The 12,551-nt window shown below is 39.3% G+C and overlaps 1 protein-coding gene and 1 pseudogene across 7 annotated transcripts in view; one reads left to right on the top strand and one right to left on the bottom strand.

Annotated features, from left to right (window-relative positions):
• Nucleotides 1–12,551, bottom strand: part of DOCK3 (dedicator of cytokinesis 3) — a 175,579-nt gene that overhangs the window by 137,626 nt on the left and 25,402 nt on the right. For all 7 annotated transcript variants that reach the window (XM_070391345.1, XM_070391351.1, XM_070391347.1 and 4 more), the window contains exon 2: nt 3,741–3,824. In XM_070391345.1, the coding sequence (XP_070247446.1) occupies nt 3,741–3,824 (84 nt within the window). The remainder of the gene's footprint in view (nt 1–3,740; nt 3,825–12,551) is intronic.
• On the top strand, nt 8,223–10,822 carry LOC138992316 (RWD domain-containing protein 1 pseudogene; annotated as a pseudogene).

Below are 12,551 nucleotides of genomic sequence, written 5' to 3'. Positions count from 1 at the left end.
AGGCCAATGAATGTTGTTTCTCTCTAAAAACATCAAGAAAAAAACATATCCTCGGGTGAGGATTAAATATATATATATTAAATATATATTAAATATATATCATAAACCTAGATTCTAAAATGACACTTTATAAAATGTGATTAAAAATTAAGGTAATAAATTAAACTAAATCCCTAATTGAGATGTAATGTTAAATCCTATATTATACTGAAATCAGTAGAGATTTTAGAATTACAAGTTATGCAAACTGTATTATATTTAAGCAATTAGTCTACAAAGAAGATGAAAAGTACAGAAAATAGAATTTTAAACAAAATATAACCACATCAGACTGATGAGCAAAAAACAAATTGTAGATTTTAGAAAAACAGCTAGAAATTTGCTATACTTTCAAAGATAATAAAATCCAGAGAAACATTATACACTATTTACAGGTAATTAATATACAAAAAAAACCGAAGAAACTGAGGATACCAGAGAATTGCCATAAAATTAGGAAAGGGGCACACTAGTGTGTGTGTGTGTGTGTGTGTGTGTGTGTGCTTACTATCTACTATGTAAATATTTGCTGTGTGAATGGAGTAAGATAGGTATAGAGTTTACATTTGTCAACTTAATTCTGGATTACACCTTCTATGCTCGGTCATGCCAAATATACTTTATGTATTTTAAAATTTACTTCAAACCTGATTTTTTAAAAGGAAACTTTTTAAAAAAATTTACTCCCATTAGGTTAGAAAAATAATCAGTAAGAAGAGAAATACAAATTAAGAAAAGTGGCTGTCTAAAATATTCTGGGTCTATGCATATATACTTATATTAAAAATAAATTAATCTGAAAGCTATGGTTCTTTAAACATGTAGACAAAACATAGCAGTCACCTGTGCCATGCTCTGTGCTAGGTGTTTTCATATCTATAATATCCAACATGGTGGAATCGCACTATGTTAAATATGCATTACTATTTAGATAGTGAAATGTAAGTCACCCAATGTAAGGGAGGCTATACTATCAGAAAGAAACAACGGTACCACTACAATTGCTACTGACAGGGAGGCTGCAGAACAGAGTCAGCAGTGTTAAACCAAAAGAATGAAGTCTTTATATAGATTAGGCCATGTGACAGTCAACAGTCAGCAGTCCTTTACAAAGATTCTGGGTGCAAACCAATCAAGCCAGATCAAAACCTCCAAATGCACTCCAACAACAAGTACCCTTCCAACAAGAGGTTTCAAACTTTTTATTTCAAAGGTGTAGCATATACTTCCGACAGAAGAAAAAATGCAAATTTACCCCCACCCCCAAACCCAGGATAATGGCTACACAGAAAGTAGAGACAGGTAGCTGACAAGCACAAATCCTCAACAGAATATTGGCAAACTGATAGCAATACAGTAAAAAGATCATAAACCATGATCAAGTGGGATTTATTCCAGGGTGGCAAGGCTGAACAGTATCTGCAAGTCAATAAATGTGCTACACCACGTAAACAAAAGGAAGGCTAAAAACCCAATGATCATATCGATAGATGCAGAAAAATCATTTGATAAAATTCAGCACCCATTTATGATAAAAACTCTCAGCAAAATTGGAATAGAGAAAACATACCTCACCTAATAAAGGCGGTATATAATAAACATCATACTCAAAGGGCAAAAACTACAAGCACTTCCCTTAAGATTGGGAACAAGACAGGGTGCACATTGAAAGGAAATTAATCAGTCCCTCTGGTGCAGGGACTAATGCAGGTGGTCCCGGGTGGTGGCCGGCAGAGTGGGACTGGGCAAAACGGCCCGGACACGCCCTGGAGCCAACCTCCTGCGGTCCCTCCCCAGCCGGCCGCACCTGGGCCGGCACTGCAGCTCGAAGGGCGTCTGTGGAGTGAGCAGGGTCCCTCTGGCAGGTGGGGTCCTTGGCCTGGCCTGCGGGGATCAGGCCGAAACCGGCTCTCCGACATCCCCCAAGGGGTCCCGGAGTGCGAAAGGAATCGCGAGGAATCGGGTTCCCTCCTCTCTGGTTCTGGGGTGCGTCACCGGAGAACCACCACTGCCAAGTGACCACAGCTCAGCAGCTCCTGCGTTGAGTGTCTGCCCCCTGGTGGTCAGTGCATGTCATAGCTACCAGCAGGTTGGACGGTGGCTTAGCCTTTTATATATATATAGATATTATATATATATAGATAGCACTGGAAGTCCTAGCCACAGCAATCAGACCAGAAGAAGAAATAAAAGGCTCCCAAGCCCGGCTGGTATAGCTCAGCAGTTTGAGTGTCCACCTGTGAACCAGGAGGTCACAGTTCAATTCCCAGTCAGGGCACATATCCTGGTTGTGGGCTCGATCCCCCATGGGGGGCATGCAGGAGGCAGCCGATCAATGATTCACTCTCATCATTGATGTTTCTATCTCTCTCTTTCCTCTCTCTTCCTCTCTAAAGTCAGTAATATACTTTTTTTAATTAAAAATGGAACTGCAATTCCACTTCGGTAATTTCTGAGGAAACCTAAAACACTAATTCAAAAGACTACCATTTACAACAGCATGGATGGAACTAGAATGCATTATGCTAAGCGAAATAAGCCAGTCAGAGAAAGATAAATATCACATGATCTCACTCATACGTGGAATATAATGAACAATATAAACTGATGAACAAAAATAGAACCAGAGACATAAGAGCATCGGAGAGACTGCATAACCTATGAGGGAAGGTGGGGGATGAGGGGGTAAGAGATCAACCAAAGGACTTGTATGCATGCATATGAGCATAACCAACAGACACAGACAGTACGGGAGTGAGGGCTTGTGCTTGGGCGGGGGGGGGGGGGGGGGGGTCAATGGGGGGGAAAGAGACTCGTGTAATACTTTAAACAATAAAGAATTTTTAAAAAAGACTATATAGACCTCTATGTTCATTGCAACCCTATTTATAATACCCAAAATTTGGAAGCAGCCCAAATGTCCATCAGTAGATGAGTGGATAAAAAAGCTGTGGCACACTTACGCCATGTAATAACACTCGTCTGTGAAAAAGAGGGAAACCTTACCCTTTGCAACAGCATGGATGGAGCTGGAGAACACTATGCTAAGGGAAATAAGCCAGTCAGAGAAAGACAAGTACCATATGATTTCACTCCTATGTGGAATCTAATGAACTAACAAGCAAAATACTGATAGACTTATAGAGAACAGGCTACCAGTTGTCAAGGGTGGGGTAGGGGTTGGGGAGGGAGTGAAAGAATTGAGCAAAAAAGAAAAAAAAAGAGAAAAAACTCATGGACATGGACAACAGTATGATGACTGCTGGGGGGAGGAAGGTGGAGGAGGGTTTGGGAAATAAATGGTGGTGGACGGAGACTTGTTTTGGGTGGTGAACACACAACACAGATGATGTGTTGTAGAACTGTGCACCTGAGACCTGCATAATTTTGTTAGCCAGTGTCACCCAAAAAAATTCAATGAAACATGAATAAGATAAATAAAAAATTTTTTAAATACCAAAAGGAAAATGGATGAATTGTCACTATACACAACAATATCGCAGATACACTCTTGGCAAAAGTCTAATTCTAACAGTTATATGAAAATAGCTTGTACCTTTATGATGAACAAAGATCAGGGAGGATTTTATAATAGTATATTGTAATGTGGCTAATTACAGCTCCAAGTGATTGTTTCTAATGTCACTAAATAATACTGCCCCAAATGATCACTGTTTGTGCGTTTACAGCACCACACTCACCTTCGCATTTTTCCAGAATCTGGACCGTCTCTCCTATTTCTAAGACCAGCCCTTGAGGAACAGATCCTCGAAAACTGCACGTCACTAGAAAAACAAGGATAAACATATCAATTAGCATTTTAAATACTGAGATCGGTCAGTGTCCCTGAAATTAAGCACCAAATTTTCTTAAATATATACTCTCCCCTCTTCACTAGCTCCCCTCTCAAATATGTAAGCTCCTTTCAATGTTATCAATATTCTGAAAGGCAATAGTAAGTAGATCAGAACAATGAGTACATTTCAGCAAAATTACTATTCCTGAGTGGTGTGTGCATGTGTCTGAAAACACTTCTATAAATAGTCTCTCTATCCCCCGCAGCCTGACCTGTTTGTACTTTTGGGGCAAGTATGTACCAATTACTTAAGAAAATATTAACAGTGGAAGTTTGTTATGTACTATAAATAGATATTTTACAAAGATTCACCCAATAAATTTGATTATGCTTTGAGAAACAGAATATCCATAATAAAAATGGAAACAAAGTAATGAAATGAAAAGCAAATGTATAACAAAATCTATAGATATCAATCAAAATCCCATGTTTTAAATTAATTAATTGATTCTAAAATTTATATAAGACTACAAAGAACCAAGAAATATTAAAGGCCTTCTATTACCATACATCAAGACTGATCTGGAGAAAATATTATCAATATCAGCACTCAAAACATGAAAAACATCCCTGGCTGGTGTTGCACAGTGGTTACAGCATCGGCCCATGAACCAAAGGGTTGCAGGTTCGATTCCAGATTAAGGCATGTACCTGCACTGCAGGTTCTGGGTCTATGCAGAAGGCAACCAATTGATGTGTCTCTCTCTTATGCACACTTCTCTCTCTCTCTCTCTCTCTCTCTCTCCCCTCCCTCCCTCCCCTTCCACTCTCTCTAAAAATCAATGAAAAAATATCTTCTAGTGAGGATTTTTAAAAAAGACCACATTGCCGAAACCGGTTTGGCTCAGTGGATAGAGCGTCGGCCTTCGGACTGAAAGGTCCCAGGTTCGATTCCGGTCAAGGGCATGTACCTGGGTTGCGGGCACATCCCCAGTAGGAGATGTGCAGGAGGCAGCTGATCGATGTTTCTCTCTCATCGATGTTTCTAACTCTCTATCTCTCTCCCTTCTTCCCTGTAAAAAATCAATAAAATATATTTTTTTAAAAAAATAAAATAAAATAAAAATAAAAATAAAAAAGACCACATTAATGTCATTAATAATTGACTTACATATAAAATTATATTACAAAAAAACTTTATACCAACAGATTTGAAAATTCAGAATGGACAAATTTGTCTTATTTTTATAAAAAATAAAACATTAAAAACTGACAGAACAGTTAAAAACTTCAATAGTCCTATATGCATTATAGAAAAGTGAATCTGTAAGTCCCACAAATGAAATATAAGTTCCTGATTACTTTACCAATAAATTTGTACAAACATTTGAGGATAAAACACCAATCCTTTCAGAGAACAGGGAAAAGGAGATTCATTTTGAAATCAGCACGGTAATAAAATCTCACAAGCACATTATAAAAAAGGAAAGTTACAGGCCAATCTCTGTCATAATCATAGGAACATATGATTGTTTCTCGCTGGACTGAAAATAAAACAGTGAAGCTCTTAACAAAAATGTAAGATGGCATAACCCAATGGAATGTGGAAGAATCCAAATGATTAGCTCTCCCTGACACTGCTTAATTTCCACAAGCAAGACTTTCATTGAGTGGGTAGGTAGCAGGCTGGGTAGGCTAGAAAAGAAGAAAGAGGTCTTTGTAGTTTCAGGTACTTAAATACCAAAGTCCTACTAGAAAAAGAAGCCTACAACACATGTACAACAAACCACATCCTCGAAATAATTAGGCACCAGGATGAACTTAAACTGATGGTAATACCTACCCCCATCCCAGCTCAAAACATCCTTATTGTAGGAAAAAAACACACCTTCTCTGGGGAAATGATATTCCCTATTGTTCTTATAAACACAAGGTCCAGCATGAAATCAGAACTGGGGGGAATGTGGCCCACACTCAATACAATAAACCACGTCAAAATAAGCAGGCCCGCCAATGACCCAGACGTTGATACTAGCATAAGAGAACTTTAAATGACTAATATATTGAAGAATTGACAAAAGATTAATAAAATAAATGACAGTTAAAAGTTTTTAACAGAGAAATGAACTAAGTAAAAATGAAAATTTAAAACTGAAAATCAGATTATAAATTCCATGCCTAATGAAGATGCAGGCTCCATCCCCAGTAGGGGGCATGCAGGAGGCAACCGATCAAAGATGTTTCTCCCTCTTCAATGTTTCTATCTCTCTATCCTTCTCCCTTCCCCTCTCTCTAAAAATCAATAAAAACATATTTTAAAAATGAAAACGGACTGATTTCAAATTGTCTAGACAGCATTTAGATCATTAAAATCACCTCCTCCAATCCATCTCAGTGTAAACCCCTTTCCTCAATGCAAGAAAATGACTAAGTTCATCCTCTGGAAGAGCAAATGCATTTTTACTCTGGACTGGGTACACAAGGCACATCTGAGAACTAGGGAGAAATATAAAAATGGGAGGATTGTGTGTACACAGAAAAACAAAACAAAACTCCAGCCCTCTTCCAACTCTGGGCTCTCAGAATTCTGCAAACCAAACTTTTTACCCTTCAGGCATTCTCATGCTATTCATTTAGAATTAATGGAAAGAGCCCTCAAGTACCCAATATATTGAACAAAAATAAACTCACACTAAAGAACATACTGCAAAATTTGGGAACATATTATAAAATCTCAGAACCCTGGGAGCAGAATTATGATTCTATTAATAAGCTTCCAAATAGAAAAAGAGATTGCACCAAAAAGATCAGGAATCACAGACTTTTTAATTCTAACAATGCAAGCCAGAAGACAATGGAACAATGCCATGAAAATGCTAAAGGAAAATGATTTCTAAAGAATTGGGATAAAATTAAGACATTTCCAGACATGCAAATGTCTTATACAGAGTAGGAAAAAACAAACTAAAACCACTTGGGAGGTAATTTGGCTTTATCTTCTCAAACTGAACTGTGCATGTGCTATAATTCAGCAATTCCTCTCCTAGTCACATACCCTAAGAAAAATATACATGTACGCCAGGAGGCAACACAAGAAGATTCATAACACTGTTCTTAATAACAAAAGAGGGAAAATATAAATATCAACTGACAGAAAAATGGATTACTAAAATACAATATAGTAGACCTACACACAACTGCTAAATCTTAGACTTACATTAACTTTTTAAATCTTTATTTATTTACTTATTTAGGATAATTTTCCACTGCTTTTTAGGGAGAGTGGAAGAGAGAGGGAACGATAGAGAGAAACATCCATGTTAGAGAAACACATCGATTGGTTGCCTCCTGCACAAGCCCCGACCAGGGCCAGGCCTAGGAGGGGCCAGCAACCAAGGTAGTGCCCTTGACCGGAATCAAACCCGGAAGGAACCCTTCAGTAGGCAGGCCGACACTCTATCCACTGAGCCAAACCAGCTAGGACACATTAACTTTTTATTTTTTAAGTTGTAAGTTGATTTTTTTCTTTCAGTGTATAGTTCTATGAATTTTAGCACATGAATAGATTTGTGTTACCACCACCACAAACAACATTCAGAACAGTTCTACCTCCCCCGGCACCTCATGCTGTGTCTTGAGTCACACCTTCCACCCTCTCTCCCCATGGCAATTGATGACTGGCTTTCTCTCACTATAGTTTTGTCTTTTGGAGAACGTCATTAAAATGGAATCATATGTTTCAAATTTATGACTGACTTCATCACTCAGCATAACCCTTTTGAAAGTCATTCAAGGAACGTATCAACAGTTCATTCCTTCTGACCACTGGGTAGTAGCACTCCATTCCAAGGCCATACCAGACTTTATTCACCCAAATCGCAAAGTGAGCCCCGGGTGATGTAGATGTGGGACAGATTCAATACCAAAGGCTCAGCTCATTGCCCACTGGCATGCTTTCTTTTGTAAAGACTCTGTTCAATCTTTCATCCATTCTTTTATTATGTTATTACTGAGTTTTGAGATTACAAGTCATTTGCCATATAAATGTTTTACAAATATTTTCTGCAGGACTGTGGTTGTCTTTTAGATTTATTTACTGTATTTTGAAAAGTAAAAGTTTGTAATTTTGATTAAGTACATTTCATCGAATTTTTCCTTTTACAGTTTGTGCTATTTGTGTCCTATCCAGGAAATCTTTGTCTAACCCGTCTTCTTTATTTTCTTCTAGAAATTTAATAGTTTTAGCTTTTAAGTCACTGATACATTTGAGGTTAATTTTTCTGTGAGAAAAAGGTTGTTACATCCAGGAGGTGAATTTTATGTTTCCAATACTGTATTTTTCACTTATAGGATTTCTATTTGGTTTTATTCTATTTATCTTACTCCCATGAAGTATCTTTTTACTCATAGGGCATACTTTGTTCTACTTCAGTGAAGATAGTTTTAATTTTACTTTAAAATTTTACTTGCTAGTTCCAACACGACTCACTAAGGCCACAAGTGGTTGCCTCTTTTCTCTCTTGTTGCTTCATATGTCCGGTAATCGTGGACTTGTGTCCTTGCCATTATTAATTTTAACTCGTGAAGATTAGAGTCTCTGTCATTGAAGCACCGTTTCTTTCGTCTAAGCAGGCATTCTACGGGTGACTGACACTGCAAATGTGTTTCTGGGCTGCAGCTCCAGGCTCGGTTCAGATCTGCTAGCTGGGCTGCAATGAGCTTGTTCTGTGCAGGCCCGTTCAGGGACCAGCGAGAACTGTGGGCAGAATCTCAGGATCCTCTCTCAACCTTCCCCTCATGATTTCCACATCCTGTCGAGCGGCGTGATCAGCATCATCCTAGTTTCCCAGCCACAAAGACCGATTTCTCCACCGCCACCCCCCACCTTACTAAGAGCTGTGAGAACAAAAACATACTGCACAGTTCCCTCCTCAGTCTGTACTCCACACAGGTCTCTGTTCTCTCTCCAGTCGCATTAGGCAGCTCATTTTTTGTTGTTGCTGTTAGTCCTCACCTAAGGATATTTTTTCCATTGATTTTTTAGAACAGTGGTTCTCAACCTTCCTAATGCCGCGACCCTTTAATACAGTTCCTCATGTTGTGATGACCCCCAACCATAAAATTATTTTCGTTGCTACTTCATAACTGTAATGTTGCTACTGTTATGAATCGTAATGTAAATATCTGAGATGCAGGATGTATTTAGGCGACCCCTGTGAAAGGGTCGTTCGACCCCCAAACGGGTCGGGTCGCGACCCACAGGTTGAGAACTGCTGTTTTAGAGAAAGTGAGAGGAAGGGAGGGAGGGAGGAGGGAAGGAGAGAGAGAGGGGGAGGAACCTCGATGTGAGACAGACACATGGATTGATTGCCTCCCATACGTGCCCCAACCAGGGCGGGGGGTCAAACCTGCATCTGAGGTATATGCCCTTGACCAGGAATAAAATCCGAGACCCTTTGGTCTGCGGGCCGATGCTCTAACCACCGAGAAACCAGCCAGAGCTGATTTTTTCATTATGGAGAAATATTATAGTTTTGTGAAGGTAATCATCAAGGTCCTACTCTGTCCTATTGAAACAGAATCTCTGGCCTGCCAATACTCTTGTTTCTAAAGAGGCTTCATGCATATTTGTTTCACTACCATGCGTCATTACCTACATATATGTACATTACATATATTCTTTTGTGTTTATAGTTTAAGAATTAGAACTTTAAAAAAATAGTTACTGTGGGAAATGTTTTAAAATACACTGTAGCCCTGGCCAGTGTGGCTCAGGTGTTGGTTGAGCGTCGTCCTGTGCACCCAAAGGTCGCTGGTTCGATTCCCAGCTGGGGCACAGCCTGGATTGTGGGCTCCATTCCCAGTAAGGGGCGTGTAGGAGACAGCTGATAGATGTTTCTCTCTCACATCGATGTTCCCCCCCCCCCCAATCAATAAAAACATATTAGAAAATAAATAAATAAAAATAAAATATAGTGTAATCGTATGAGATCAGAACAGTGGAATGAAACTAAACAAACAGGTGAAGCTGGTTTCTTTTCTCACTTGGGAAATTGGTAAAATATTTCATCATCTATCATGAGAGAAATTTATATACAAACTGACATCAAAAACCACCTTTGCCCTCGGCCCTCCACATCTGCAGGTTCTCCATCTGCAGATTCAACCATCCAACCAGAGACCAAAAATATTCCACTCCGCCCACTCGGCTGGTGCAGCCACGGTCCCTGCTGCTGGCCACTGGGTGTCTGGGCGACCCAAGGGCAGCAGCGAGGACCACAATGACAGAGAGGGCAGGAGCGGCACAGCAAGCCGGGGCTCCGGAGCCATCAATCACCCTGACCCCTTTACAGTGTCACCAGAAAGCCTCCCGTCTTCACTGTTACTGCGACACCAGAGGCTGGAGAAAGTGATGAACCTCTCCACACTGCCCTCGGGGTTACATACAGAAAAACATGTCCAGATGAAGCCCACCCTTTGAAAACATTCTCCCAGGAAAACCTGGATCCTGTGTCTCAGGCACTGAGAAGTTATTAGCATTACAGGCCCAAGAAAACCTTGCTATGGTGATGATCTTTACTTTAGTGACAGCTGTGCAAGAAAAACTAAACAAAATAGGAGGCCAAATACAAACTAGGAGAGAAGAAGAAAAGAAACAAAAAGAAAACCAGAATAAGCCAAAAGGGAATTATTTCATGGCATTCCTGCTACAATTGAGAATTTCTTAAGTTGGAAAGCTAAGTTTGATGCGGAACTCTCGGAATTTTTTTTTAAAAAATGAAAGGAAAAGAACAAGCAGGAAAGAATAAATGAAGTGGGAAGCAGCTATGTGAAACAGATCCGAATCTTGACACATCTGACATGAGTTCTTGGAGGATGTGGGGAGGAGTCTGTTCAGGCAATGGAGGAAGTGGAGCTGGAGGTGAGGGTGCTCCAGACGACAACGCTCTTGCTGAGCCCGAGGGACTTCACCGACCAACGGACTAACCCATCTCCAAAGAGGGTTGATTGCCGCAGCATCTGTGGCTATGCTAAGAGGGTGTTGATTTTCCTTTCTTTTTTCTAAGAAAAAAAAATTTTCAAGAGGATAGTCTTCTAATAGCTTTCATCATTGAACTTAATAAACTGAACCTAAAATTTCAAATTAAAAAATTCTAAGAAAAATATCCCAAAAAGGTGTGAAACGCAAAACCTGAACATGCCACACACTGAGCACACGCTGAACCCACAGGAATGAAGTGATGTGCGGCATGCTCTGCTGTAGTCTATATGCACACACAGGTTACATGGTATCTGTTTGGGGGGAGAGACTGAAACCAACCCCCCTCGGATAAGGAGACAGCTATACCTAGGTTTTTGGAGAGTCAAGTTTTACATGGATTTTCAACAGCAGAGGGGTCTGCACCCCTAACCTGCGTGTTGAAATCAATACATGGAATCAATAAATATACAATAACAACAAAATATCTCATTTATAAGAGCAACCAAAGGAGTAAATATCTAGAAACAAACTTAGAAAATATGCAAGATCTGTATAGGGAAAATAAACTTTAAGCCACTACTGAAGGTATATGCAAAAGACGATGTATTAATATTTGCTTGTATGGTGCATACATATAAAAACGCTGGATGGATACATAAGGAACAACTGTGGAAAGAGTAAAGGACTGAGTGGGCAAGGGAAACATCACAGTAGTGTGTAGCCATTTATATCTTGGGACTTTTAAGCCATATATTAGCTATTCAAATACAGAGGTGGGCAAAGGTAGGCTTATAATTGTTTGTATGGAAAACAATACAATAACTAATAAATAATAATATAGGAATGAACTGTTAAACATACACACACTGTAAACCTATTTTTGCCCGTCCCAGTATATGAATTAAAAGAAATAGTCAATAAAACCATAATAACTATGTATGGTACCAGGTGGGTATTAGAATGATCAGGAGGATCACTTGTAAATTATGTAATTGCCTGACCACCATGCTGTATATCTGAAACTAATATAAAATAACTAGTGGCCTGGTGCATGGATTTGTGCACATTGAAAGGAAATTAATTAGAAGAAATATTGTAATGTCGCTATTCGCCCTTTCTTTATAATAGGAGTGTCAGAGATGAAAGAAAATTAGTAAAATGTATATGAAAATAATATATAAATTGATTTAATAAACAATAACAAAGACATGATATTAAAACAAAAACATGATGTAGAAACATGGTATAAAAACAACAAAATCATGATATAAAAACATTGATAAAAACAATGCCTGATAAATGGATTAAACTTATCCTAATATCTCCCTGTACACCACATTAAGAGTAAAAACACGTTCAGAGTGTTTGACTAATTTCCCTTGTGATGAAGTATTTACAACTTTAACTTTAATGTCACATGCTCTTCGAACTCGAGAGAAAGCAACATATAACTGATCATGTCTGAAAACGGGTTCAGGTAAGAATATTCCTACTCTGTCTAGCATTTGTCCTTGTGATTTATTAATAGTCATCGCAAATGCTGGCATCACAGGAAACTGTCTTCAAATTAATTTAAATGGAAGGCCAGTGTCAGATGGGGACAAATATCTCGCATGCATGGACCATGGCCACGCCTCCAGGTGCATGAAAATTCGTGCCCCCCGGCGGGGGGGGTCCCTCAGCCCAGCCTGCGCCCTCTCCAGTCTGGGACCCCTCAAGGGATGTCCACCTGCC

Source organism: Myotis yumanensis, unplaced genomic scaffold (genome assembly GCF_028538775.1).
Source record: "Myotis yumanensis isolate MYYU_CA2020_CCGP unplaced genomic scaffold, mMyoYum1.0.hap1 SCAF_14, whole genome shotgun sequence".
Classification (NCBI taxonomy): Eukaryota; Metazoa; Chordata; class Mammalia; order Chiroptera; family Vespertilionidae; genus Myotis; species Myotis yumanensis.
Note: the sequence above shows the minus strand (reverse complement) of the source record. Positions and strands in the feature narration are given on the sequence as shown.